This window comes from Dromiciops gliroides, chromosome 3 (assembly GCF_019393635.1).
Source record: "Dromiciops gliroides isolate mDroGli1 chromosome 3, mDroGli1.pri, whole genome shotgun sequence".
NCBI lineage: Eukaryota > Metazoa > Chordata > Mammalia > Microbiotheria > Microbiotheriidae > Dromiciops > Dromiciops gliroides.
Window position 1 is genome coordinate 663,277,024 of NC_057863.1, and position 23,198 is coordinate 663,300,221.

The window sequence follows — 23,198 nt, forward strand, 5'->3', positions numbered from 1 at the left end:
GGGAAAGTGGATCAAGAAGTCTGGGGTATGGGGGCAGCTAGATGGCGCAGTGGATAGAGCACCGGCCCTGGAGTCAGGAGTACCTGAGTTCAAATCCGGCCTCAGACATTTAACACTTACTAGCTGTGTGACCCTGGGCAAGTCACTTAACCCCAATTGCCTCACTTAAAAAAAAAAATAGAAGTCTGGGGTATGGTGCAGAGAGAAGTCTAGGGAGCTCAGAGGACAGGCTGGAGAAGAGGCTGAAGGGTCTTCCAGGAGAAGCACTATTAGAGAGGGTGGAACATTCCAGGGGAGGGTCCAGTGCACACAGGATTATGTGTGCTCTTTCCCGGCTGAAGCAGTGGTAAGGAAATGGTGCTGCCAGAGTCTGGGCCTTTAGTGCTGGACGTGGACTGCGGCAGCACGGGTCACATGGCTCCTGTGTCTGCGATGACTATTGAGGGAACCGCTGCGGCCGACAGAACCTGGGGCTGTGCAGCCTTCCAGAGAGGAGCCTCTCTGAACCTAGCTGGGGAGGCCTCCTCTTCCTGGCAGGGTTGGAGTGGGCCTTTAGTGGGGGCAGGTGGCACAAGGCATTCCTCATTCATTTATTCATTCAGGAGGCAGGGAATTGTGCTAGGGATCAGAGGCAGAGACAAAGGCATCCAGCTGATTGTATGATAGTCTCTGAGTTTAGCTTTCATGGTCCTGTCCCAGGAAGTTCAGTGAAGAGGAGGTGGGTGATCCGCACAGTACATGTCAGCCTCTTCAATATGGCTATGCCTTGTATCTGATCTATCGGTGTTCTGCCATGTGACATCACAGAACGGTTAAGAATTGAAGAAGACCAGATCTTTAATCTGGGAAAAACTCTTCTCTCGCTGCCCTTTTCTAGCACAGAAAGTGTCTGCGTGTTACTTATCCCCATCCATCAATTCATACTACAATCTTTCTACAGACCTCAGTCCCCAGAACAGTCCAGGGGAAGAGCACTGGGCAGGGAGTCAGAGGCCTGGGTTTGAATCCAGACTCTTCCTAACTTGAGTCTCCTTGGGCAAGTAGCTTGGCCTCCTTGTGTCTAAGTTCCTTCCTATGTCAAAAGAGAGGGTTAAACCAGCAAATGGGTCTGCTACATTGTGGATGGACAGCTAGGTGCTGCACTGTTTAGAGTCTGGGCCTGAAGTCAGAAAGACTTATGTTCCTGAGTTCAAATCTGGCCTCAGACACTTACTAGCTGTGTGACCCTGAGCAAGTCACTTAACCCTGTTTGCCTCAGTTTCTTCAACTGCAAAATGAGTGGGAGAAGGAAGTGGCAAACTACCCCAGTATCTTGGCCAAGAAAACCCCAAAAGGGGTCACACAGAGTTGATCGGGAATGAATAACAACAACACAATGACTATAACGATATAAATTGAAAAAAAGAAAAACATGCAATTGAATGTTGTTTACTAAAATGACCAAATCTTGCCCTGAATAATAGTTGAGAAAATGTACCTCTTTGCAGACATGGAGGATTAGGGTTATGGGATATTGCATACACTTTCAGACACCATTCATATGTTCTGTTTCCATTGTAACGATTGGAATGATGCCACCTGCTGGATACTTACTGTAGAAGAGTTCTGCCCATGAAGCGAAGGTCTTTGAGGGCAAGACCAGGAGCCTTTTCTTTGGCGGGAGGAAGTGACGCGGACTAGTGGGAGGAGGAAGGAAGAGACTGGCGCTGACTCTGGGGCTCTTTCCTCTGGACTCTGGTGGAGAGCGGAGCGAGAAATGCGCTCTCCCTTTAATAGATAGGAATCTAGACCTTTCTCTCTCTCTTTACCAAATTCTTATTCTCCTTAATAAATGCTTAAAAGTCTAACTCTTGCTAAAGCTTATAATTTATTGGCGACCACTCATTAAATATTTTAGACAGACTAGCTAGAATTTTAGCCCTTAACACCATTCTTTTTCTTCTCTTTTTTAAAACCTAGATATTTACTTCACCCCACATCAAATAAGTTGCCAAACCTGATGCCTTTGCTGTTCCTGTGCCCACTTCCACAAGCATGCTTCAGGTCTTTGTCAAGAAAAAGGGCCACCTATTGGCTATCTCCTGGTGCAGTAGGAACTGAGGGTGGGCTGGGGGTGGAGAGAGGGGGGAGGAGGTGTGGTACACATTCCTATACCATCCACCCACACCCTTGTCACCCTGCCACCAGAGCCACCCTCTCAGTCGAGAAATGTTTCCAACCCAGCAATGGAACTGAGGCACAAGCTAAGCAGGGGAGTACCATCATTTCTGATGAATTGATGTATTTTATAACCATTTAACATGTATAAAACCATTTTTATTATCTTTTAAAAAGATTTAAATAGAATTGTCTGTAACAAAGTTTTTGAGTGTCATACCTCAAACCCATTTTTTTTCCTCATTGGCCCTGGAGTTTTTGTTTGATTTTGTCTAGCATGGTGATTTTTTGCAATTCATACGCCTTGTTAGAGTAGACCTGACCATGTGCCTACATAGAGCCTAGCATTTCTGTGGGCTAGTCGGGGTATATAGAAGGTAAACAAAGTCCCAGCTGAAAGTAACAGAAGGCACAAAACAGCTTGCACACTGGCCTGACCCAGAAAGGACTGAGTGGCTCTTGTAGAGTGGAAGAAGTCCCTGGATTGGCTGAAGGTCCCACTGGAGACAGCTGCCTTCAGCATCATCCTGCGACAGTCACTTGGCTCAGACCTAAGGCTCTGCTTTCTTGGCAGCTCTTTAATGCCTTGCCTCTCTAGATCTTCCAGAGCTTGAAGGAGAGAAAACGACCAGGAACAGGGAAATGATATTCTTTCTCTCCTTGGACCATGAGAGCTCATCAGGAGCGTCATGGAAAACCATGGTGTTCAATTCCTGGGCATCGTTGTTTAAGAAGGTCATTGAAGGGGCAGCTAGGTGGCGTAGTGGATGAAGCACTGGCCTTGGATGCAGGAGGACCTGAGTTCCCCAGACACTTGACGCTTAACTAGCTGTGTGACCCTGGGCAAGTCACTTAACCGTCATTTCCCTGCAAAAAAAAAAAAAAAGGTCATTGAAGCTGAAACTCACCCAAATCAGTGGGATAAATGGGAAGATAGAGTGTCTTGAGTCTAGTCATGTCTCCAGGGGAGCAGCGGAAGGAGCTCCACATATATATGCTGGATAAGAGGAGATTCTGGCACCTTGGAGAGCTCTCCTTAGGTCTTTGAAGGGATGTTGGGTTGAGGGAGGGTTACATTTGTTCTGCTTGGCCCCAGAGAGTGGACCCAGGAGCAAGGAATGGAAGTTGCAAAGGGGCAAATTCAGAGTTGATGTCAGGGAAAATAGCCCTTAACAGAAGCTATAGAAAAGCAGAAGAGGCTCCTCAGGAGCCATTGGCTTTTCTGCCCCTGGGATCTTCAAGCAGGGACTGGACAACCACTTGTTTGAAGGCCAAGGTCTCCCACTGCATCTGGGGCCATCACTAGTTGTCTTGATCTATGTTTTGCCGCTGGCCTCTGCTGACTCTGGAGGAGAGAGTGAGGCTGGTGACTGCAGTTTTGCATCACTTAAATCCAGTAGTCAAGACATCACCCTCTTGATGTCATTGGTTCTCTTTGAGAATGAAGGACAAGTAGTAACAACAATGTAGAGAGGATGCCCCTTTTGTATCAACTGAACAAGATGGTTGTTCATGTCTCTTCTAATTCCCTCAAAGTCTGTAATTCAGTGAAAGCCTCTGCCATTCATGCATCAAACTTATTCAAGCTTCCTTGGAATAGATAACCTCAGCCATAAGCGGTTCAGAGACCCACTGATCACAAATATCAGGCAAAACACGGATAAGGGGGTTGGATGAGAGATGGTGGAGAACGGAGGGTGATTCCTCGGTCAGGAGTGGGAGGGACTGGGATGACAGTATTGCCCATGGGGGTGGTAGGTGGGGGGAGGGTTCAGGCAGAAAGATAGCGAGTTTTGTTTTTCTCATGCTTAGTTTTGATACTGGATGTCCAGTCTGAGATATCTGGAAGGCAGCTTAAATGTGAGACTGGAAGTCAGCAGAGAGCTTCGGACAAGGTAAGAAAAGTTGAGAATCGTCAGTATAGACAAGGTCATTGAATCCATGGGGGCTGATGAGATAACTAAGTGAAACAGAGAAAAGAAGAGGGACTGGGGACAGAAACCTGAGGAACCCCTATGCCTGTAGGACCTGGAGGGAAGACCCGATAAAGGAGCCTGAGGAGTAGTCGGAGAGGTAGAAGGAGAACTAGGAGACATGGGTGTCCCAAGACAGGAGACAAGAGAGGGAGGGTCTAGTGGAGAAATCAGTCAGGAAATTCCTCATTTGGGGCAGCCAGCTAGGAGGCTTCAGAGGCAGAAATCCTGACTCCAAGCCTGGTGCTCTATGGAATATGCCATCAAGTTTTTGGAAAGAAACAGGAAAAGAACCCTGCCCGCTATTTGAAGCAAAGCTGGGACTCCTGTTGTAGAAGTCCAAACTCTCAGAGGGGCTCCACCTTGCAAAACCTGTCAATCCAAAGGAGTCAACCGGAAGTGGGAACTTTGGGGGCCCCCAGCAAGTGTTAACCTGTTTGACGTGAAGATTCCAGGCAAGGAGGATTCAAAGAGTATCTGGGAGGCCGGAAGGGGTGGGACTCCCTTCTCTAAAAAGGGGGGATCAGAAACATTCCCTTGAGAGAGAGTAGAACCTTGGAGTTGTTTGCAGACAAATGCTCCTGAGGCTGGTGTCCTCATAAGGCTTAGGACAGTAATTTGGAGAAATGGATCCCATGGCCACACAGGGAAGGGGGAAGTCCAAGGGTGCGGAGAGAGACAAGGAAGCATCTGTCACCTTTTTAGAGCAGTAAGTGGGTGCATAGGGCTGGGAGCTGTGACAAAAGGAGGGGAAGAGAGCTTTGGGACTGGACAGCTTCCACTGAATGAGCTTCCTCCACTGCAGGAATTAGGAAGGTGTAGCTGGGCACCCCTGCCAGGCTTGGCATGTGTCAGAACAGGCGCTTTTCTTCTTTTGAACAGAAATCAGTTCTGAAGAGCTTCTTTGTAGCTCCGGACACCCGGAGGACAGGAACATTCCCCTGCTCCTTAGATTCAGAAGGGAGACCTAGTGTTTGATGCGGTAGGAAACATACATTTCCTAGGGGAAAATCCCTGACGTGGTAAAATTTGATGGGAAAGCCGTCTATTCCAAAGTTGTCCTTCATTCTTGAAGAGGACCGTGTCCTCACCCTGATGTCATGACTTGCACTGAACTGGATTTAAATGAGGGAAGGCTGATCTCTCTCTCTCTCTCTCTCTCTCTCTCTCTCTCTCTCTCTCTCTCTCTTTCACACACACACACAACTACTGGAGATGGCCCCAGATGTTTAAGGCAATTGGGGTTAAATGACTTGCCCAGGGTCACACAGCTAGTAGGTGTCTGAGGCGAGATTTGAATTCAGGTCCTCCTGATTTCAGGGCCAGTGCTCTATCCACTGAGGCACCTGGTTGCTCCACCTCAAGACCTTTTAGCACACTTCACAATACATCCAAAATGGATAAGCAACCTTAATATTAAAGGTCATGCTAGAAAAAACATTAGAAGAGAAACAGGTCCCAAACTTCTCCCAACTGTGGGAAGGAGATGTGCTTTTAACCAAACAAGAGATAGAGCCAATTACAAAAGATAAAAGAGATTACTTGGGTTATTTGAAACTGAAAAACTTCTGAAGAGAAAACAGTAAGGGATCTAAGAGGAAAAAGGAGATGGTCAAACTGGAAAAAAAAATTTTTGTATCAAATTTTTCTGAAAAGGGTTGGGTTTCTGAATATATATATGTATATGTGTACATGTATGCATATATAAACATATTTCTGTGTATGTATATGTATACACAGATGCATATATATATATACATAGATGGAGAGATAAGTATACACTCATTATGTTGGCTTCATTTTTCCTCTCCAGTTGAGGTACCAAGAAGCAGGATCCAATCCCACTCTGCTTCTGTAGATGGAAGGTGAGTGTTCGTCTCTGCCCTAAGGCCTCACTCCCCAGTGACTTTTTCAATCTCACCCCTGTCTGCCCACCACTTCCCTTTGCAAGATAAGGTCCAGGGAGTGGGGACTGTCTTTAACAAGATACAGGAGGAGCTGCTAGGTGGCGAAGTGGATAAAGCACCAGCCCTGGATTCAGGAGGACCTGAGTTCAAATGCGCCTTAGACACTTGACACTTACTAGCTGTGTGACCCTGGGCAGGTCACTTAACCTTCATTGCCCTGCAAAAAAACCCCCCAAAACAAAAACCAAAACCAAAAGCAAGAAGATACAGAAAAAGGCCCCCTTAGTATCAGGGATGGAATATGGCAAGTCAAGAATGGAAATGGGTCAGGATGGTAAATGATTCCAGGCTAGAGGACAGTTGAGTGGGAGTGGGCAAATCCAGGGTCCAGGCTGCAGAAGGCACAGGGACACCTGCTCCAGAGAGTGAGGGTGGCAGGGCAGGGAGCTGCCTGGGAGAAGCAGGAGTGATGTAGGATGGGCACGACCCTGTGAGGAAGAAGATGGGTGCATCAGACCACAAACTTCTGCTGAGGAGGCTTGGAGTCCCAGAGCAGGGTAAGGGAGTGAGGGAGGTGGTGGAACAACAGGGGAGGGGAGCTCTCAGAGCTGCTTGGCATGAGGGGTCACAGCCCAGGTGGAATGCAATCCCTGGGGCAGAGTCCCAGAAGGGCACATGGGGCCATTCGGGTGGCCCTGGCATTCCACATGATGGAGGGCAGGTCTGGGTGTGATTGGAGGAAAGGGCCCACCCTGGGGACCTCAGGGCCGGGCAGGGTGGGACTCTGGGGACTAGGAGAACCCTCCCTGACTGTGGGGACTGGATCTGAGGTCACTTGGCCTTCTTCCCTTCCGGAAGCCAGCTTTGCTTGGACAGGTCCCCGGGGGGTCTGAGGGAGGCCCCTTGTTGCCTCTCTCCAGGCCTTCTGCTGTCCCCTCACCCCTGGCTTTATTACTGGGCAGCTGCCCCACCTTCATGTGGCCCACGGGGTCATTTGGAGGGAGAGCTGTGGTTCGGGGGTCACCGAGGCTCTGCCTGGTCTCATCCCTCTGGGGTCCCCCGCCCCCTCTGCCTCCTGGGCCTCTGCAGGAGGATGGGGAGGGCCCGGGGCCAAAGGGAAGGTTGCCCTCCTCCGACGGGGCCAGGCCAGGTAACTCCTCCGTGACCCCCCCCTCCAATCCTGGGCAGGTGGGCGTCCAGCCCGGGAAGGACCGAAGTCTGGGGCCAGAGCTGAGCGGCATCAGCCTGGGGGGACCCCCGGCGAACCCCGTGGGCTTTGTCCCCCGCAGGCCTAGAGGGCAGACGCGCCCCCCCAGTCTCCCCGAACCCTCAGGGGTCACTCTTAGGGCACATGATGAGCGCTCAGACGGTGGCTCCTGTGCCCGGCTCCGTGCCAGCCTCCGGGGGCTGCAGGGGGAGCTTCCAACAGCCGCGGGCCCTGCCCTCGAGGGGCTCCCACTCTAATGGGGGGCCCCGCCAGCACGGGGGAGGGCAGGGCCAGGAAGGCCAGACTGGAGCCGGGATGGGAGGCGGGCATCCCCGGCCGCGGGGAGGGCGGAGGGCCGGGGCCTCCTCAGAGCCTGGCTGGGGGAGGCCCGAACCCCGCGGCGCAGGCGCCTGGGCCGCATTCGAACTCAGCTCTTCCCGGCCCCACATCCAGGAGTCTGCCCTCTAACTGGGGGCACGTTTTCCCCTCCTCGGGGGGCACCTCTGCTCCTCCCAAAGAAGAGAATTCGGCGTGTTTCCCCCCCCCCCACGCCCCCATCCGGCGCAGAATCCCGTCGTTGCCCCTCCCCCCAGTCTTGGCCCCTCCCCCACGGCCGCCGCAGAGCCCCGGGGCATGCTGGGAGTCCCGAGGTGCGCAGGCGCAATTGCTCCGGAGGCTCCCGGAGTGGTTTGGCCCTTTGTTCTTGGGCCCCGCGGGGGCGAGCGGGGGGAAGGGAGGGAGGCGGGGAGGCCGTCAGTGCGCAGGCGCGGCCCGGCTCCCTGCACCGCAGGGGAGCCCCTCCTCCTCCTTACTCTCCCGGTGGCCCGAAGACATCCTCGGACCCGGCCCGGGTTAGTGAGCGTGGGAGCGTCCGTGCAAGCCTGTGCGCGCCTCTCTGCCTGGGATTGCGTGTGCATGGGTGTGTTCGTGCGTGTGCAAGAGAGGCTGGGTCTGGGGGCACCGGGTACGTGCACGGGTGCAAATGGAGGTGACAGCTGAGGGGCTCTTGGGCTGGTGGACTTGGGCATGTCGTTGTGGGTCCGAATTGCGTGTGCTCGCACGGGCGTGGGTGCGTGGGCTGTGATGGGGGAGGGGCTGGTGCGGGTGCATCTGCGTGTGACGGGGAGGGGGCGCTGCTGGGGTCCGAGAGTGTGGGGGAGCCGGGCTGGCCCCCAGGCGCTGAGCCCCCGCTTTGGCGCGGGCTTCTCCCCGGTCCCCAGACTGCTCCGCATGAGCTGGGGGAGGGGCAGGGCTGCCCCGTGGGGTGACTCTGCACCTTAGGGAGCCCCTGCCCTGCTCACCCCCACTGACCCCCCCCCATAGATGCCCCTCCCCCCAGCTTTCTTCATCTTTAGAGGGGGAGGGAGGAAGAAGCCCCGAGCCTGGCATAATGACGTCATGGGATGTCACAGGGTCCCCGAGGCCTGCGGGAGTCAGGAAGACCTGAGTTCAAATGTGGCCTCCAATATTTCCTAGCTATGTGACCCTGGCTCAGTGACGTCATCCCTGATTGCCTCAGTTTCCTCTGTTGATAACAGCAGCCCCAGCCTCTTGCCCAATGAGATCATGGTTGTAACGCATACAGCAGGTGCTCTATAAATGTTATCGCTCACTGCAAATGTAATCCAACCCCCTCATTTCCCTGGGAGAAGGAGTGGGGGAGGAGGAAGGAGAAACCAGGGATCCTGTGGAGGAGGGACCCCCCCCCCCAGAGGGGCCTGGGGATCAGCTGGAGGAGAGTGGGGGGTGACAGGAGAAGGGCAAGGACAGGGATGTCTGCTGAGAGGCGTCAGGAGGGGAGCCAGAGGTCACCCCATACCGTCCACTCCTGCCCCCCCAGGTGCTGGTCACTCCCTTTGCATCTTTTCCTCCTGGTCCCCAGCAGCCTTGTCCAGCTCTGCCCGCTGTCTTCCCTCTCCTTTGACTCCCCTAGCCCCTTTCTGTCCCTGCCCTCCATGGGTTTCAGCTGGCATCTCTGTGCCCTTTGGATGTGCCCAGTGTTTGATTTCTCACAACAGCCATTTTACTGATGGGGAAACTGAGGCAGCCAGAGGTGAAGTGACTGGCCCAGGGTCACACAGCCAGCAAGGGTCTGAGGAATCAGGTCTCCCTGACTCCATCCACGTTCCCCTTCCAGGGATGTGGAGGAAGGCCCCATAGTCTTAAACCCAGTCTTGCCAGGGCCCTAGGAGCTGGCCCACTGTGAATGTGAAGTGTTGGTGAAGGAATATTCAGTTAGCAAAGCTGGTCCCCTGCTTGGGGTCCTAGAAGGGCCTTGCTGCCCAGCCCAGCTGACGGTGACAGAGGCACTACGTGGTTGGGGCAGGATCTGAATGCAGGACTTGGGAGTCTAAGCCCAATGGGCAGTGGCTTTGCTTCTCATTGCACCGTGCTGGCTCCCAAACATATAGACATGTGGGGGGCAGGCTGAGGGGAGAGGACAGGAAGGCCCTTGGGGACGTGGCCCAGGCCGGCTGGGGGACACCTTGCCCAGTGGGCACGTCCCCAGAACCGCAGCTGCAGTCTGGGAGCAGAGGAGGGTACTCAGGATGACATCATTAGGACCCTTTCCTTTGTGTCCTGGGGGCAGAGACTTTGGTCCCGGTGGAGAAACACGGTGACTCCTTTTTACATTCCTGCAGGTCTCCACTGGGGAGGGCAAAAGGGAGTGAGTGGGTCTTGGTCACTGAGCATTTATTAAGTGCTTGCTGTGTGCCCATCCCAGTGCTGAGCACTAGGGATGCACGTGCCAGCTTTGTCCTAGAGGAACAGAACATTTTGGGGGGGAGTGGAGCCTGGGGTGGGAGGAGGGGGTGAGAGCACCTCAAAGGACAGTTGTAAAGGGGAGGACCAGGAAGGGCCCTTGTAAGGCCTGGGTGGCTCTGTCTGGGGAGTGAGGGAGGGCTAGGCTGGACCCTTCCCCACAATGAAAGAATGGGCCAGCAGGGCTGGAGTCAGGAGGCAGCTGAGGCTGGTCAGTGGAGTCAGAGAATGGAGGATGGCTGGTCTGGACCCCTCCCCAAGTGCACATTCAGGTCAGCGCTCACCAATGGCAGAAGCAGCCACCATGAGGATGGGCAGGAGGTGGCTTAGGGGTGCCCATCACCCCCATCTTGTCACTAGCTCAGATCTTGGGCACAAAAGAAATGCCAACACATCCCCCCCAGGCCCAGCTTGATGCCCACCTCCAGATTCTGCCTCTCCCACCCTTACCAGCAGCCTCTCCAACTAGGAGTTTCCTTCAGGCCACATCTTTCACCTGATCCCGTTTCTGGCTCTTCTCTGCTAACCTCGGTGGTTGTCTCCTTTCCTCCTCAAGGATTTCAGTGCCAGGCCCAGAGTCTTTCTACCTCAGCTCCAGGTGGAAGAGCTGGTGGGGTTGGGATGAAGCTTTGGGCTGGTAGGGTTGAGAGGATGGGAATGAGGGATCAGGGGCATGGGGTGGAGAATGGGGTTTGGATCTCTCTTTTTGAACGGCAACAATTTATGACTGATTTCCTTGGGCTGGAGTCTGCTGCTAAGGAGGCCGAAAGTACCTAGGGGCCACAAATACAGAAGTAGATATTCCCTGTGCTCCCGGGCCTTCCCTTCCAAAGGAGAATGTTGGACAGGGAGGGGCTCGTAGGGTGGAACAGTTACTGGGCTGGGGAGGGGTCCTCGGGGCAAAGATTGATGCATCATGCAGGAAAGGGTACAAAGTTGACTGGCTCCTGGTGGTTGTAAGCTGAATTAGAGGGTTTGGGGGACAGATGAAGGTGAAACAATGAAAGGTCAACATATCAAAACTGATAATTGCTTTGAGTTTCTACAGAATGAATTTAACTGATTTTATGCTGTATTAATTTGATAATTGAGTCTCCTTTCCCTCTGAGTTAAAGTTACAGCACAACTTGTTGTCATCCCCAAAAGGGCTATGGACCGTTGTAGCCTGTCCTTGGGTCTCATCTCCTTCACAAATCCTGCTTGGCACTTGGGAATCTGCTAACTCAGTCACAGTAGGTCTGTCAGATGCTCATGGGCCCTATGAAGCAAAGAATATTCCTCAATCGTCAGAGGGCTTGGTCATTAGCCTTGTGTGGGTGTGCTACCCTACTTTCTTTAACCAATCATGTTATCCCTGCCACCGTTAGCTTTCTCCCCTATAACCAGTCCTATTGTCTTCCCTGACTATGCAACTCTGTATTCTGCAAAACTATATTAAGGATGATGAACCCTACTTCATGGTCCATTGGCCCAGTTCATTGGTTACTGTTAGCCTAATTAATATATTGATTATGCTAAGACAATTGTCTCTCAGTTTACCTTAATTTTCAAACATAACGGTAGTCAGGTCAGGTTGGGTGGAAGAAAACTCCTGAGTGGAAAGTGAAGCAATGCTTGGGGGCTGAGGCTATCCTGATCCAAGGGTCCAGGAGAAGTCCACACTGGGAGGACCGCAGAGCTTCAGGGAGAGGGTTGGGCTTCATGCTACCTTTACTAGCAGGCCCCGAACTCCTTTTGGAGAACCTTCCCTTGTGACTTCTGGTCCTTCTGTTTGCCTGAAATTCCTCCCACCAAAGTTACCAGTGACCTCTCTCTTTTCATAAAGCTTTTAAGGGCTCCATAAATGCTATTAATATTAAATGACAGGGGCAACTAGGTGGCGCAGTGGATAAAGCACTGGCCTTGGATTCAGGAGGACCTGAGTTCAAATCCAGCTTCAGACTCTTGACACTAGCTGTGTGATCCTGGGCAAGTCACTTAACCTTCACTGCCCTGCAAAAAAAAATATTCAATGACAAGTCAGCTCTGTCTGATACCACAAACACCATGTTGCATGAATTTTCCAGGTCCTTGGTAGGCACTGCATGACTAAACTAGAACAGATTCCAGACAGACAGGTCCCTAGTGGTTTCTTTATCCACTCGACACACTCTATTAGAAGGTGGTGGACATCTGTATCTCCCAATTCCACAGATGACAAGGAGGTGGTCTTTTTGTCAGAGCTACGTGACAGTTCGGTGAGGACCAGTTAGGTCTTGGGGACAGGCTTACAAAGGAGTTTTGGGTAAGACCAGGTTACATACAGCAAAAGAAAAAGGATGCGATTTTAGGGTTAGGGTTAGAAAGGTCTGTTACAAAGCATATCTTTTTGTACCAGTCCAAAGAAAACAGTGTCTTCTTGATTAGTTAGGTAGTTAATCAATATTTGCTAAGCCCTTTGTGTCTTATTAGACTGAATAATGGGACAGAGTCATGCGTTTTCTTAAAGTGATTGGGAGCAGGGAGGTACTGAAGGGGACATTCAGTATATTTTAAGAACAGCCAATATAGCATCAAATGGAGTCAATTATGTTCTCTCAAAAAGTTGTTTTTCACAACCAGTTTACCCACTTGCTTTATGAAAGGCTAAGTGTTGGGGGGGGGGGATACAAGTGCAAAAGTTGTGATTGTGCTTCCCAGAGTTAAAAGAGTAAAGAGAATGGGAGGTGGTAGCACCAAGAGAGCCAGAGAGCAGGAGTCAGGGGATGAGCTTGTGCTGTTTGAAGAGGACTCTCCCCAGTCGGGAGAGCAGTGCCTCTAGATGGGAACTGGAGAGCTGAGAGCAGCAGGAAGCATGGCATGAAAGTGGCACAAAGACCACTTCTTGTTCTTGGAAGGTCAGTCAGTGAGAGCACAGGGAGGCCACCTAACCTCTCTGACTGCCTGGCTCAGACCTACCTGAGACCTGCAAGCACAGGATTTCTAGGAGACAGTGATCTCAACTGAAAGGGCTGCTGCTTCTGGGGGGGAGGGGGGGAATACCCGAAGGAGGAGTCTCAGGAGCTGGCCAGAAAGGTGGGAAGCAGAAGAGGCTGTAGGAGCCTCAGTGGGCCAAGCCATTTCTCAGAGGGCTCAAGAGGCCCTTTCTGCCTGTGGCCTGAGGCCCCAGAATCATGTTCTTACTCCACACTCAGGGTCAGGAACTCAGGCCTCAGCCTTCCTCTCAGCCCCTATTCCCTGGCCTCCATCAGTTGCAATGTCACGGCCATGGAAATGACCCCTCTTCTGCCTTGGCCTTCTGTTAGTCCGCCAACTTCCAGCATAGGGCTCAAATTCCTCATCACCCAGCAGGCTGGTCATCCCTTAGAGCTTCTCCTCCCTCACCTGTATCCCACCTCTCACTTTCTCTTTCATCCTGCTCTGGGACTCAGACTCTCTCCCATCTGAACAGAAAGACAGACTGCTTTAATAAAATTTGGCAGTAGACTGACCCAAAGTGGTGGGCCCTATAATTTGAACTCCTGGCAGCAAATGACACTTGGGAAAAATTGAGATTGTATAATTTGGTTTTTTGTTGTTGTTTTTTGTAGGGCAGTGAGGGATAAGTGACTTGCCCAGGGTCACACAGCTAGTGTCAAGTGTCTTGAAGACTGTATTTGACCTCAGGTCCTCCTGAATCCAAGGCCAGTGCTTTATCCACTGTGCCACCTAGCTGCCCCCGAGATAGTATAATTTGTAAATATAAATCCAGATCTGATGGGACTGAGTTTGTCTTAAACTAAATTATAATGTGGGCTCATTTAAAATCCCAGGTGTTTTCCGTTTATGATAATTGTGATGTTTGACTCTCATATCTTAATGCAAAGTACACATAAAACTTGGCATTAAGGCAATACATGTAGAAATGATAAAGACAAATGTGTCATTGGATGAAAATTACACTGGTATCTCAATGCAATCGGGTTAGACTGTCAAATTGATAAATGGATGTAGTGATTTTCCATGTAAGATAATTCAGAAATGTATTCAACTGAATTGATGTTATTTGATTGGCAATAAGTTTTGTTTTAAATCTGTTTTTTAAAGCATTAAGATTTGTTTAAACTCTGACATTGTTTATATTATTATTCTGCTTCTAATTTTTCTTTTATTGTGATTTTTGAGAAAACATTATATAATTATATAACATCCCAGAGTAGGATGAATGAGAGAGGTGATAAACAGGTTTATTTGAAAAATAATTTTTAGAGGCTGATCCATTGTATCCTTAAGAAATTAACTCTTCTTTTCACCGAAATGTTTTTAAATGCCATTAGAGAATGTGGTAACAATGTGTAAAGACTTATGTATACAATCAGCTATGTTGCTTTAAAAAAGAATAACAACAACAACTTTGTTTGGGAAAAGTACCAAAGACTGAAAATTCTACTTAACTGGGAAGTTCTTTGGATGGACTTACAAGGTGCCTTTATACCTTCTCTTTGGACAAAGTCATAACATCTTGTCAGACTGGGAAAGAAGCTGCTGAAAAAAAGTAAAGAAGTGGTTTATAAAAATTATGAAATTCTTCTTAGAATATCATGTATTAGAAGGGCAGCTAGGTGGCGCAGTGGATAAAGCATCGGCCCTGGATTCAGGAGAACCTGAGTTCAAATCCCCCCCCCCCCCCCCCCCCGCCTAATATCATGTATGAAAAAAAAATGGGACCCCTTCCTTGAATACAGTTGATTTTTTTTTTTTTTTGCGGGGTAACATAAATGACTTGCCCAGGGTCGCACAGCTGGCAAGTGTCAAGTGTTTGGGGTCAGATTTGAACTCAGGTCCTCCTGAATCCAGGGTTGGTGCTTTATCCACTGGACTACCTAGCTACCCGAATACAGTAGTTTTTAAATCCAATTCACCTGCAAGTCCTTATGTCATTGGTCCTCTTCCAGAAAGAAAGATAGATGACGGATCTGTGAATAGTAATAGCTGTCCCCCTGGGGACTCAGCTGGCCAGTTCTAGTTGGGCAGTGCTCCCTCTCTCCTTCCCTCTCTCCCTCCCTCCTTTCCTCCCTCCTTCCCTCCCTCCTTCCCTCTCTCCTTCCCTCCTTCTCCTCACGCAGTCCCTTCCCTACTTTTCTCCCCTCTCTCCCTCTTCTCTCTCTGTCCACATAGAGAATCATACCCTTACTAACCTTGGAAGATATCTTGGGGTTTATTGGCTGGATTTAATTTTTGAGGACCAAATCACTGCCTCTCATTGATTGGCCAGCAGTAGGTCCCAGCCCAAGCCTCCCTTGGTCATGGTTTGGGTTCTAATAGTTCAAAGTGTGGAAATAGCACTTGTTTCTGTCTTGGCCAGACATGCTGGGGATTTTCCCCTCCCAGACTGATTTAAAATTTTTTTTACTAGGTAAAAGAGGCCATTCTTTGCTTCATTGCTTACCTAGCCTTAATCACTGAATGGGCATTGCTTCCGACAAACCAACTTGGGAAAGACCTTAGCTTACAAAGGCCAGCGCTGCCCACCGCGTCCGTAGATCATCCCGATCTAGATCTTGGCTCCCTCACTTAAATCCAGTGCACTTGCAGGTCATGACACCCCCTGATGTCATCAGTCCTTCCTGAGAAGAAAGGACAAACAGCTGCTACAACTATTGTCAGATCTTGGAATGCAGAAAATCAGAGAATGGCTCCAGTGCCCAGGATCAGGGGACTCACTCATGGGGATTTAAGAAGCATTTATTAAGCACTGATTGTGTGCCAGACGCGCTGCTCAGTGTTGGGGGTACAAAGCAAGGTGAAGAAACATCCCTTGCCCTCAGGGAGCTCACTTTACAATGGCATCTGCCATGAACCGAACAACTCTGGCTCTTGGGATACCGGGGATGGAAAGAGAAAATGAGAAAATTTGGAAATAGCTACTTACCTGCCCCCCGACCCACAGCCATACCTACATACGGAGTCGGAAGCTGGGAGGCCCGGGGGCAGCAAAGCCTGAGCTCAGTCTGGCCCCAGACACTTCTTAGAGAGTTGGCCTCAGTTTTCTCTACTGTAAAATGGCGGTAGGACCCACATGCCACAGTTGTCATTAGGACCAGATGAGATCATATTTGTGAAGCGCTGCTGCCTGGCACATAGCAGATACTTAATGAATGGCTTGTTTCCTTGTTTCCTACACGTGAAATATATATGTGGTACAACCTCAGGAAATCCACTGGAGAAGGTGGACCAGGAAGGGCTTTTTGTAGAAAATGGGATTTTAGACAAGACTGGAGAGAAACTATTAAAACCTGAGGCAGAGACAAGGGGGTGGGGGCGGTGGGGGGTGGGGGGCAGCATTCACGGCATGGGGGAGGGGCCAGTGAAAATGCACTCAGGAGGTGGAGAGTCACCTGTGAGGAACAGCAAGGAGGCCAGTGACACTGGATCCTGAGAACATGGAGGGGAATAAAAGAGAGGAAGTTGGTTGTGGAATGGGCAAGGGGGAGTTCTCATGCATGTCCTGGTGGAAGTCAAGCGCTGGTGTAGTTTGGGAGCCTGGGATGAGTCTAGGGTAGAAGAGGGGTCAGTGGTATTCCAGATGATAGAGGGGGCTTAGGGGGGAGAGGCAAGAAGGGTCCTGAGGTCCTGGCCCTGGGTGCCATTGGAGGAAAGGGGGCTTAGACACAGGGTGGGGCGGGGGCTTTTGGAACCCGGAGGACCTACTCAGAGCATGCTGGCTCAAAACCAGAGCCCTTGGGCAGCTAGGTGGCGCAGTGGATAGAGCACCAGCCCTGGAGTCAGGAGGACCTGAGTTCAAATCCAGCCTCAGACACTTGACACTTATTAGCTGTGTGACCCTGGGCAAGTCACTTAACCCCAATTGCCTCACCAAAAAAACCCAACCAAAAACCAAAAAACTGGAGCCCTTGGCCCTGAGATCCCTTGAGAGCAGGGATTACTCTACCTTCCCTTGGAGATGAGATGTCTCTGCCTTCTTCCTTTGGAGCCGAGATCTCTCTGTCTTCTGTGTAGGTCCCAGGTAGATCTTAGCCCTCCCTGCCCCCAGCTCCTGCTGGCTACCATTTCCAGTGGGCCTCATGTTCTCTGTCACCACACTCTGGTCTGGGTGAACCCCTCCCTCTCAGCTCCCTGCCCCTGCTACTTGTCCAGGCTCCTTGTCACCCCACAAAGGTCCTGGGGTGCTATTCCCCTTTCTTATGGGGGTTGCTGCTAAGTGACTCATAGCATCAGATGGAGGGGGAGCAGTGATTTGGGAGGCACCGAGACCCCAACTGCTCTCATCCCATCTGGGATCCCAGGCCCCTTCTGCCTCTTGGTCTTCTGTAGGAGGATGGGGGAGGGGAATGGGACAGAAGAGAAGGAATAAGTGAGGGTGGGAAGTCATGGTTTTGAGACCTTCTCCTAGCCTGACCCCTCCTGCTGCTCTCTGAGGGCAAAGCCAGAGGCTTGGTGACTCCTTTGAGACCTCACCCTCTATCATTCCTTCTAGGCCAGCCTCCTGCCTGGGAAGAAAAGGGAAAGACATCTCCTCCTCTGGCATCCTTGTTCCTTCCCAGCTCAGCCTGCAGAGGACCAGGGTCTGGCCTGGTCAGGCAGCCCAGAGACAGTGGGAATGGCCCCTGGGATCCAGCAACCCCCAGCCCAGGTGAGTGCAGTACATCCACACACCTGACCAGCGTCAGCCAATGTGGCCATTTCCATTGATGTGGAAGATTGTCTTTGAGGCTGGCCATCTCTCTGACCTACTGATTGTTTATAAAAAGCGATATAAAATGGAATCCAGGACTAACCACACTGCCCTGCTCTCTCCTGTGTTTTCAAGTGTATCAGGGACACTTTGTTATCTGGAGCACCAACTCCCCCCACCCCCACTGCTATCCTCTGAGTGTGTTTTTTAGGCCCTCCCTCATTACAAGTGACTGACAAGCACCTCCACCTCCCTCATTAGTCCCTACTCCATAGGCATCATGTCTTCTCTTGTCTTTTTTTTTTTTTTTTTTTTTGCAGGACAGTGAGGATTAAGTGACTTGCCCAGAGTCACACAGCTAGTAAGTGTCAAATGTCTGAGGCCAGATTTGAACTCAGGTCCTTCTGAATCCAGGGCTAGTGCTTTATCCACTGGGCCACCCCAGGCGTCATGTCTTTGCTCTCTTTGTTCATGCCTAGTGCACTTCCCCCTACATGCAAGTTCTCCCCACTTCTCAGTTGCTTTGGGCCAAGCTGTCCCTGGCAGCACCTGAAGGTCAAGGAAAACCCCTTCACACTTGAGTCTTTTCAGGACAGGCCTGGAGCAGAGGCCCGAGGCTTCCCCAGCTCTTGTCCTTGACTGTGTTGGTGTCAGAGCAGAAATCGTCCTCCTGGTTCTGGGCACTGACTCTGCCTCAGCTCACACAAGTCTTACCGGGTCTCTCTGAATCCTTCTCATTTACCATTCCTTAGGTCAAGTCAGTCTGTGCCTGGCACTGTCCTAGGTCCTGACAAGCAGCCGATGCTCAGCCAATGGTTTTGTTGGTTTTCTAGACACCGGAAAGTGATGATCATGACGAACACAGGCCTGGAACGTGTGTTGTGCTTCCGCTGTTTCTTCTCACAGAGCTGGTGGTTCAGCCTTTACTGGCTCACCCTGCCTGGCTCCCTCCTACTTTAGTGGTTTTTTTTGGTGAGGCAATTGGGGTTAAGTGACTTGCCCAAGGTCACACAGCTAGTTAAGTGTCAAGTGTCTGAGGTTGGATTTGAACTCAATTCCTCCTGAATCCAGGGCCGGTGCTTTATCCACTGTGCCACCGAGCTGCCCCCTTCCTCCTACTTTAGAGGAACCTACCCAGTGTTTCTGTGCTGTGGGGATCCCAGCAAGTCTCCTTCCTCCCTCAAGTGAGGTCATTGGAAAAGCTGCTGATCGATCCCTTGCCGTCTGGCAAGAGGAAATGGGAGGCAGTTCATGGACAAGACTGAGAGAAGGGTAATGAGGCCCCACTGGTGGAAGCAAAAAGGGGAAGGGGCAAAGGCAGAGATGATAGGAGAGAATGGCCAAGGTCAACTTTTGAGAATAATCAAGAATCAAAAATGAGGGAAAATTCTAGGAAATGACCCAGTCAATCATCCATTGTTTCTGCTGGCAGGATGTCGCCACGCACTGTACTAGTTGTGAGGTAAAAAGCAACAGATAATGGCATTATCCCTGCTCCAGTGAGCTTACGGTATAATTGAGGCCACTACAAGTACTGTGAAAATAGAGAGAGCACTTTCAAGAGGGTGAGGAGGAAAGCCAATACATAAGGAGTTAAGGAGTGAGGGAGAGAGGGCAGTAGAGAGTTCAGACAGATTTTTCAAGGAGTTTGGGTGAGGAAAGGAGGTGAGATAGAATGATAGCTGAGTGGGTAGTTGGGATTTTTTGTTTTGTTTTGTTTTTTGGTGAGGCAATTGGGGTTAAGTGGCTTGTCCAGGGTCATACAGCTAGTAAGTGTTTTAGTGTCTGAGGCTGGATTTGAACTCAGGTCCTCCTGACTCCAAGGCTAGTGCTCTATCCACTGTGCCACCCGACTGGGATTTAATGAAGGTTTTCTTGTTTTTTGGTTGTTTTTTTTTTTTGTTGTTGTTGTTGTTGTTGTTGTTGAGGCAATTGGGGTTAAGTGACTTGCCCAGGGTCACACAGCTAGTAAGTGTTAAGTGTCTGAGACTGGATTTGAACTCAGGTCCTTCTGAATCCAGGGCCGGTGCTCTATCCACTGTGCCACCTAGCTGCCCCATAATGAAAGTTTTCTTACGAAAGGGGTAGACAGGTATGTTTGGAACCAGTAGGAAAGGGACCAGCTGACAGGGGAATGTTGAAAGTTTGAGAGAATGTGTGTGTGTAGGGAGATAGGGATGGTTTAGGGTGAAAACCACTGGAGAAGACAGGGGGGTCGGGGCATCAGATGCCTGTGTACATGGGTGGCCTTTGCACAGACAAGGGGTCCCACTGTCTTGGAGAATGGAGGAAAGAGGCCACTGTCAGATTCCATGAAGAGGGTTTGAGAAGGAGTGAATGCAAGCACTTAATCAATATCCACTCATTAAGGGCCTCCTCGGTGTCAGGCTCTGTGCTGGGTGGTGGCTGGTGCACTCAGATATGTGCAAACAAGCCATGGACAGGTGGAAGAAGGAAGGTGCTAGAACAAAGAAGAATTGGGAAGGAGGAGTTGTAGAGGCCGGATTTGGGTTGAGACTTGAAGGGACCTAGGAGTCTGAAATGAAGAGGCAGAGAACTCCAGCCTTCTCAGAGAGCCAGAGAAAATGCCCAGAGCCTCGAGATGGAAGGTCTTCCTGGCCTAACAAGGAGGCCTGTGTCATGGGATCAAAGAGTAGGTGGTGGGAAGAAAGGTGTAAGAAGACTGACAAAATAGGCGATGTCTGGGTCATGGTGGGCGTCTGAAGTCAAATAGGAGGCCGGATACTCAGATGAGTGTGTTTGTGTAGTCACCCGTCAACAAGTATTTATTATGCACCTACTGTGTGCTAGGCACTGTGCTAAGGCCTGGGGCAATTACAAAAAGAGAAGGACTGTTGTGTCCTCAAGGAGAAGACAACAACACAAAAGGAAGCTGAGAAGGGGAACAGACACCGAGACGTGGTGAAATTAGCCAGAAGACCCAAAGTAGTGTCGCTGGGTGAGAAATGGGGAGATGTGGGAGCCAAGCCCCCTGTGCAGTCCTTGGCCTTACAGTCTAGCCAGAGTTGCAGAGGGTAGGGATGAGGTGGATCACCAAGGTGAATGAGATGTTACATGTTTCTGAGATTATCTTAGGAATAAGCTTCCTTTGATGTGGTGGAGAAGAGTGACAGAGAAGTCTCAAGGTAGTGGAGTGAGGTGAGAAATAAGATGTTTGAGGTGAGCTCTCCTTCAATGGGGATTTGGAATAGATGACCTCACCCCCATGGTGGTGAACAATGTGGGATGATGGAGCAGGAAAGACGTTTGGAAGAGCTTCTGTTCTGAGCAAGTTAGGGATTCAGTTATAGATGAATTATCAATAAAAGATCAGCCTTCCTATAGTCATTGCTCACACTGTGTAAATATAATGTGGTGAAGAATCAAGACTCAGGACACTCCAGTGAAAAGGAAAGTTCTTTAATTCTTGGGAATCTCAAAAAGTAGGAAAATAGTAATATATTCTTTAATTGTTCAGAAATTCAATAATAGGAGTAAGGGAAATTAATAAGAGTGACATTTGAATTACAAATAGAACATAAATCAAATGTTTTAAGGAAGAAGTCAGAATGCCAAAAATGCGAAGATTTCATCTACATAAAAGGGGATTACTCTAAAACAATAGAACCTCTGAAAAAGTAAATCATTTCAATGGAAGAAAACTAAATTGAAGAGCTTGAAATACCAAGATGTATTGGCCAAACACAAGTTCTTCATATAGCAGGTTGGCAAAATAGATGACCCCTCCCAAGGGTCAAGGTATTTGTAGATCTGACCACTCTCTTGTATGCTATCCATTAGTCTCTTTCTTAGCTCATTCTCTTTACTAATTTTTTTTTCTTAAAAATACTTCTTCTTCTTTTTTTTTTTTTGTGAGGCAATTGGGGTTAAGTGACTTGCCCAGGGTCACACAGCTAGTAAGTGTTAAGTGTCTGAGGCCGGATTTGAACTCAGGTACTCCTGACTCCAGGGCTGTTGCTCTATCCACTGTGCCATCTAGCTTCCCCCAAATACTTCATTTTTATTGGTATCTTGTTTCCATAATTCTCTTGACTCTTGGTCCCCAATGTCCCATGGATATGTTTACATATTTTATTTTTCATAAATAAAATGTCGATATCTTTCTTAAGAATTGGGTCAGTCTCTAACCCCGGTTAATAAAATATTACATTTTTATAAATGAGGGAACCCTCCCTTCTCCATCCTAGTGACTCTTATTTCTAAATAACTAAATATTAAAATGAATGAATATATTCCATGAACAAGTGAAAGCAACCATAAAGCCATGACGTTAAGATGTTTTGGCTATGACACCTCCTATCTGGCATCATCCCATGTGCTCAGTATAACAATAGAGAGCTCTTCTTCACTTGGCTGGGAATAGAGAACCACGCCACTCAGCTCAGGCCAGATGGTGAGTATCACCTCTTAGGGATTCTCTTCACACTTCCATCTAGGTAAGACTTCACTTCAGCCTTCGAATACATGAATCAGATAGTTGCTTTTTCTTGGCTCTCTCGTCAGTGATCGCTGGTGACGTTCTTTCCCCGGAATACACAGGACTTGCCGGTTTCTCACAAACTCTTCATAGAATTTTCTTAACATATCACTTAGGACACTTCTGATGAGCAGGAATTTCACCTCACCTTCTCTCTCTATCTCTTTCTTTCTTTCTCCCTTTCTTTCTTTCTTTCTTTCTTTCTTTCTTTCTTTCTTTCTTTCTTTCTTTCTTTCTTTCTTTCTTTCTTTCTCTCTTTCTCTTTCTTTCTTTCTCTCTCTTTCTTTCTTTCTCTCTTTCTTTCTTTCTCCCTTTCTTTCTTACTTCCTTACTTCCTTTCTTTCTTTCTTCCTTCCTTCCTTCCTTCCTTTCTTTCTTTCTTTCTTTCTTTCTTTCTTTCTTTCTTTCTTTCTTTCTTTCTTTCTTTCTTTCTTTCTGTGAGGCATTTGGGGTTAAGTGACTTGCCCAGGGTCATACAGCTAGTAAGTGTCAAGTGTCTGAGGCTGGATTTGAACTCAGGTCCTCCTGACTCCAGGGCCGGTGCTCTATCCACTGCGCCACCTAGCTGCCCCCCTCTCTATCTCTTTCACAGATTCTCATACGTCAGTGTCAGAGCACATACCTCCTCCCTGATTCCAAAGGGAAAAGCATTTCAGAGTAAGACGCTTCTTCTCCGACTGTTATTATTCCAACATGATTCTCACTTCAAATATCAAATGCTTTTCTCAACATTCCACTGAGCTCTTAATGACTGTGGTTTCATGTGTTGGCTCTGACGCTCATAAAAGTTGTGAGTTTTGTGCGTCAATTTCCTCCTGTAAATTGACGAGGGTTGGACTAGATGAATTCTGAAGTCTCTTTTGGCTCTAAATTGTGTGACTTTTGGTGGTTTAGGAGTTGGTGACATTCCAGGATGTGGCTGTGGACTTCACCCTGGAGGAGTGGGGCCTCTTGGACCATTCTCAGAAAGAACTGTACAAGGAGGTCATGCTGGAGACCTCCCAGAACCTGCTGTCCCTGGGTAAGAACCATTTCCTCT

At 49.5% G+C, this 23,198-nt stretch overlaps 1 protein-coding gene across 3 annotated transcripts in view; it reads left to right on the plus strand.

Moving 5' to 3' along the window:
* The first annotated feature begins 7,988 nt into the window (after nucleotides 1-7,988).
* Nucleotides 7,989-23,198, plus strand: part of LOC122748814 (zinc finger protein 665-like) — a 31,506-nt gene continuing 16,296 nt past the window's right edge. Inside the window, exons 1-3 of one of the 3 annotated variants that reach the window (XM_043994792.1) lie at nucleotides 7,989-8,095; nucleotides 17,464-17,619; nucleotides 23,054-23,180. In XM_043994792.1, coding sequence (XP_043850727.1) covers nucleotides 17,587-17,619; nucleotides 23,054-23,180 — 160 coding nt within the window. In that variant the 5' untranslated portion in view covers nucleotides 7,989-8,095; nucleotides 17,464-17,586. Of the gene's footprint in view, nucleotides 8,209-17,463; nucleotides 17,620-23,053; nucleotides 23,181-23,198 lie in introns of all 3 variants that reach the window. The other 2 variants (XM_043994790.1, XM_043994793.1) reach the window with 2 other exon arrangements.